The following is a 5,240-nucleotide window of genomic DNA, read 5'->3' as shown; positions in this document are numbered from 1 at the left end:
TCATTCCTTGTTTTAAAGGCAAGGTTTTTTAAGTAGTGATCTGTGAGCACCTATGTCCCACAAACCATAGAAAATGCATCCCTAGATATGTACCACAAAACATACGAAGGTAATTCTGAAAGGGCGGGCCTATGCTGGCAAACTCCATCTTGTTCTGTGTCCTTCACCTTGACCACACCTCCTCCCCTTGAGCCACCCCCTCCCCACCTGCCTAACAGAACTTGGACCCTTCCCCAGCCAATCGGCTGAGGCCATAGCCATTACCTAACCAACTGCCCCTAGGCCCCAATAAAACCTTTCTGCTTTGGAAACATGCTCTCCCTGGTATCTCACCGCTGCGTTTGTGCAGGTAGGGGATTGAGCTCGAGCTAGCTCAAATAAAGGCTCCGTTGCTTACATCGGACTCGGCTCCCTGGCGGTATTTGGGGATCACGAATTCTGGGCATAACATTCGGAGGCTCGTCCGAGATCCCCATAACCCCCGAGGGACCCCCATCCCACAGCAGTAGAGCAGTGACAACGTCCTCCTGTTCCCGTCTCCTGATTTGTTCATTTTGGCCACTCTGACTGGCGTGACGTGATAGCTGAGTGTGGTTTTGATTTGTATTTCCCTGATGGGGAGCGACGTTGAGCATCTTTTCATGTGCCTGTTGGCCATCCGGATGTCTTCTTTAGAGAAGTGTCTATTCATGTTTTCTGCCCACTTCTTCAGTGGATTGTTTTTCAGGTGTGGAGTTTGGGGAGCTCTTTATAGATTTTGGATACTAGCCCTTTGTCCGATATGTCATTTGCAAATAGCTTTTCCCAATCCATTGGTTGCCTTTGAGTTTTGTTGGCTGTTTCCTTTGCTGTGCAGAAGCTTTTTATCTTCATGAGGTCCCAATAGTTCATTTTTGCTTTTAATTACCTTTCCTTTCGGGATGTCTGATAAGAGATCCTAACGTGTTCAGCCATTTCCCACCTCAAATTCTCGTGTGAATGCCAAGATCCTTCTTCGGACTCTGGGCACCCAGGTCTCACTCTTGCCACAAGTCACTGATGGCTTGGGGGTTTGGTCTGCAATCGAGACCCCAACACTCCTGATGTCCATGGTGCTGTGTCTGACTCTGTGTCCCTCCTGTGTTCTACCTCAGGGTACGAACATCTCACCCATGCCCGACAATGAGAACTGTGTGGAGTGGACCATCGAAGGAGGCTGGATGCTACTGGAACAGCGATTGGAGCACCTGGTACCTGCTTTCCTGGGTAGAGACCCCTCCTACCTCTTCACATTCTTGAGCACGTACAGAGTTTTGCTACTACCCAGCAGGTCCTGGAAATACTGTTTATGAGGTGAGCACCCTGCCGTTCACAGCTCAGTGTGATTCAGCCCATGAAAGATCTGAGTATCAGGACAGTCACCAAACGTCCTTGATTCTCACTTTGTTCCTCTGATCTGGGTGGAAAAACTCCAGGTCCTCAGTGGGGGCACTGCAGGGAAAGTCACCCTGGCCTGTGGAAAGGTCTGCTGGCAGGGCTGCATCTCTGCTGGGTCATCTTTGTCCTCTTCCCCATGATCAAGTTTCTGCCTCATCCTTCACCGTCGCCAGGTGTTGAGTTGGGCAGTTTTCCCATTGGAAAAGGAGATTGGAGGCTCTATCCGTGTGTCTGAGTCCTGGCTCAAACCAGACAAGGATGCCCAGGATGAGCAGGAGGCCCAGACCCACACCAATATGTGTGATGGAGCTGATTGGGGCCCTATCATTCTTCAAACACGCAGGAAGCCCCACTAGGTGCAGGCAATTCTGTAGGAGCTGACTGGTATCCAATGCACAGAGCAGATAGTACGCTCCCCTCCAGAGCTCCATTGTAGTCACCAGGAACAGACTCTGGATAGAACAAGATGTAGCATCCACAGGACAGCTCATATGATGTCCTTCTGCCTCCTCCAGATACGGATGCTTCCATTCTGAGGTTGAGGAGGATGGCGGACCCCGGGAGCAGGAGAAAATGTGAGTAGACTGAGCTCATGCTAGAGGGCCTTCCTTCTCCAAGAGGGCAGTGCTGAGACTGTGCGTGGGAGGGGCTGCAGGACCCAGCATCCCACACGTCTGAGAGTCCTGTGAGAGAAAAGTTCTGAGGACTTCTCCCTGGAAGCAAGGAAAGGGGTCCTGTCCTGTCTGGTAGAGGACGGGCCTTGGGCACAGGGAGGCAGCAGAGGGCGCCAGAGGACCGTGTCAGCCCCTTAGAGAGTCCAACCCCATCCCTTCCCACTCACAGCCTTGCTTCCACCCCCATCAGGGGACCCAGAATAACGGTTTTGGGGAGCATCACGCTCACCACCTTGGGGAACGTCCACAGTGCATGCTTAGCAAGGGTACAGGAGCACATATCACCCACACGATGGGAGAACAGTGTCAGCGGGAGGACACCCACATGTGCACTGAGGGCATGAGGCAGCACAGAGGCACAGGTCGTCACGTTGAAGGCATCAGGAGGGTCCCAGCAAGCCCAGGTAAGAGACAGAGTCCCCTTGACCCGTATTTGCGCAGATTTTCATGGAGCGCTAGGGTATGCAGTGAAGGCACTGACTCATCCTGATACCACCCCTCCACTCACGCACGGACTTGATTTCCGGTGGAAGGTTGGCTCGGGACACAGCGAGGAGTCTGGCTGGCTTCCCCAAGAAGGACAGAGACGACCACATCATTGGTTAAGGGGTTCCCGTCAAACAGAATCTTGACGGTCCCTCTTCTGTGACCAGGTCTCTCGTAGGCGGGACTGCCAAATCACAGGTGGACAACGTATAGAACCACCCTCTGGACATCCAGGAGCAGGAGGCATAGAGGCCAGGTCCCACAGGCCTGTCCTGAGACATCAGTGGGAGGAACACCCCATGGTGATTATTCTGGCTACTTTTGTATCCCCAGGGCCATCTCCTCCATCCTGGGCACCTGGCTGGATCACTACCCCGAGGACTTTTTCCAGCCTCCAGACTTCACCAGCTTGAAGCTGCTGCGGGCGTATGTAAGGGTCCACATGCCGGGCTCCGAGCTGCAGCGCTGTGCCCGCCTTCTCTACTCATGGCGGAAACACCGTGAGCCCAATGAGCCAGAGTCTCAGGGCGAGGAGGACTCTGGGTGGGAGATGTGGGCATGTGGAGGGGACGGGGTATGCCACAGAGAACGTGTTTCCTAGACTGCAGGTGGGCCAGGCGTAGGGACTAGTCTCAGATCACTGTTCCATTAGCCTGCCGTCTGGGAGATTTCCTCCTGGTGGGTCCTTTGACTCAGATGACAATGTCTGCGGGAGAGGTTTCCTGCCATGGAATGGCAATCACGGTGATGACACTTTCTATTCTTGAAGCTTTGGCAGCAGCTCTAGAGCCACATCCACACGTCCCTCGGGAGCGAGCCCCCGCTATCCCTGTGGTGCCCACTGAAGCCTCGCAGCCCAGGCTGCCTGAAGCCACCAGTTCTCCTGGAGCTCAGCGCGTACGAGAATCGGAGACCCTCACTACAGCGTCCCCACCAGGGCAGGAGGTACTCCCAGCTCTGGCTGACAGACAGGAGCTGGAAGAGCCACCTGCCCCTTTGGTGGCCCCAGAGCATGAGCAGCCCTCAGCCCCAGCCGGCAGGGTCACGGAAAGGCTGGAGCAACCACCTGCTGCAGCTGAGCAACCAGCCTCAGCTCCCCAACAGTGGCTCATGTCGGCCACAGCCCCAAAGGATGAATTCCCTGACCTTGTCATGGCATTCGTTGTCATTGTAGTAGTGGGTATAGAGGTATTTACTGTCCTTATGTATTATTGGTTTATACATAAAACATTAAGTTCCAAACAATTTACTCTGATCTTTTGAAATTACAACTTCAAGTATCAGTACGTACATTCGCAGGATTTTGCACCTGTGACCACTATGTACTCTAGAACATTTCCATCACAGAGACACGTGGACTACTAATCACCCACGGCTCATTCCCTCACCCCAGTCTCTGCAACCAGCGATCTCGGTTTCTGCTGCTTTAGCTCCTCTGGGACTTCCATGTACATGACAGGAGACTGATTAATAATTGCTTAAATATTCAATGACACTAATATTTTTTATGACAGAAGAATAGTCCTCAAAGAACAAAGATTAGGTGAAGTCCCCACTTGAAATATCTTCATTATCTGGCATGGGGACCCTCTGAGGTTTGACACCAGAGCAGAAGCCAGAAGAGAAATGTCTGGACCAGAGTGAATACCTTGAAAATCCTTCATTTTCCTGGACAGGCCATGGTGATATTGGTCTAATGTGCATATTATAAAAATACCCAAATGAAACCGTCAATATGCCATTTGTGCTAATCTATTAGGCAATAAAGTATAAAGTTCTGAAAGGTTTCCTACAGGTGACATGTATTCAGTAAAAGGAAGATTTAAATAATGAGGACAGGCACCAAGGTGGCTCAATGGGCGAGTTTCCGAGTCGAATTTGGCTCAGGTCATGATCTCATGGTTCTTGAGATCAAGTCCCAAGTCAGGCTCTGCAATGACAGCTTGAAGCCCTGGTCAGGATTCCCCTTCTTGCTCTTTCCAAAAAAATAAATAGGAAACAACAAATACATACGGGAAAAAAACGTATATTCTTTGAAGAAATAATGTCCCCCAACTCATGGTGTCATCTTCACAGTCCTTTGGTTTTGAGTGCAGCAGTTGTCTGTGTTTGTGTTCACGAGTGGTGTGACAGGTTGGGCATCCATCCAGGACTATGGTCTTGTACTATGGCATGTCCCCACAGTGGACAGGCACAGTCCTGTCCCCTTCTGCATTTTCAGGGGCCACACATCATCCTTTACTCTGCGTCTCCAGAAGCTGAATGACTGGGCCAATTCCACTATTTTGACTCTCGTCACTGTACACAAGGGTACATGTGTACTGAAACTCTCCCTTTCTGTAGGCGTGTACACCTAGCACAACTCTGGGGAAATAATTTATAGGCATTTTCGGGCACTGCCTCCAGTTTCCAATATCTACAGACTCTTTATTCCGTTGGGGTCTTCTGTGAAAAGCAGGGACCCCTGGGACTTGGTGGATCCCTGAAAAATCAGGAGGACAAGCCACCACTGAGGACATCAGGGTACCTAGGGGTGACCCATGGGCCAGGAAAGAAACCACACTCCCTCATTCTGGCCTCCTGCACAGCATCCATGCCCCAATCCTAGAACACACTCATCCAGGCCCCATCCCATGACAAACCCCAGCTGCCTGTGCACCTCCT

General features: G+C 51.5%; 1 protein-coding gene across 1 annotated transcript; it reads left to right on the top strand.

Annotated features, from left to right (window-relative positions):
- The first annotated feature begins 855 nt into the window (after positions 1-855).
- Positions 856-4,933, top strand: LOC109267989 (ral guanine nucleotide dissociation stimulator-like). Its single transcript, XM_019451046.2, has 5 exons — positions 856-1,332; positions 1,932-1,991; positions 2,910-3,076; positions 3,346-3,764; positions 4,673-4,933. The coding sequence occupies exons 1-5, from the start codon at positions 1,328-1,330 to the stop codon at positions 4,931-4,933; spliced, it is 912 nt and encodes a 303-aa protein (XP_019306591.2). The 5' UTR covers positions 856-1,327.
- Positions 4,934-5,240: the final 307 nt, after the last annotated feature.

The sequence above is a fragment of the Panthera pardus genome, unplaced genomic scaffold, assembly GCF_024362965.1.
Source record: "Panthera pardus isolate Hobbes unplaced genomic scaffold, ASM2436296v1 HiC_scaffold_8, whole genome shotgun sequence".
Classification (NCBI taxonomy): domain Eukaryota; kingdom Metazoa; phylum Chordata; class Mammalia; order Carnivora; family Felidae; genus Panthera; species Panthera pardus.
The sequence above is the reverse complement of the archived record's forward strand: the minus strand, read 5'-3'. Positions and strand labels throughout refer to the sequence as shown.

Excerpts from the sequence above, each read along its gene's own strand:
- LOC109267989 (XM_019451046.2), top strand. Across the intron at positions 1,992-2,909 it reads CCCCGGGAGCAGGAGAAAAT|GGCCATCTCCTCCATCCTGG; the intron begins GTGAGTAGACTG and ends TTGTATCCCCAG. Across the intron at positions 3,077-3,345 it reads CTACTCATGGCGGAAACACC|CTTTGGCAGCAGCTCTAGAG; the intron begins GTGAGCCCAATG and ends CTATTCTTGAAG.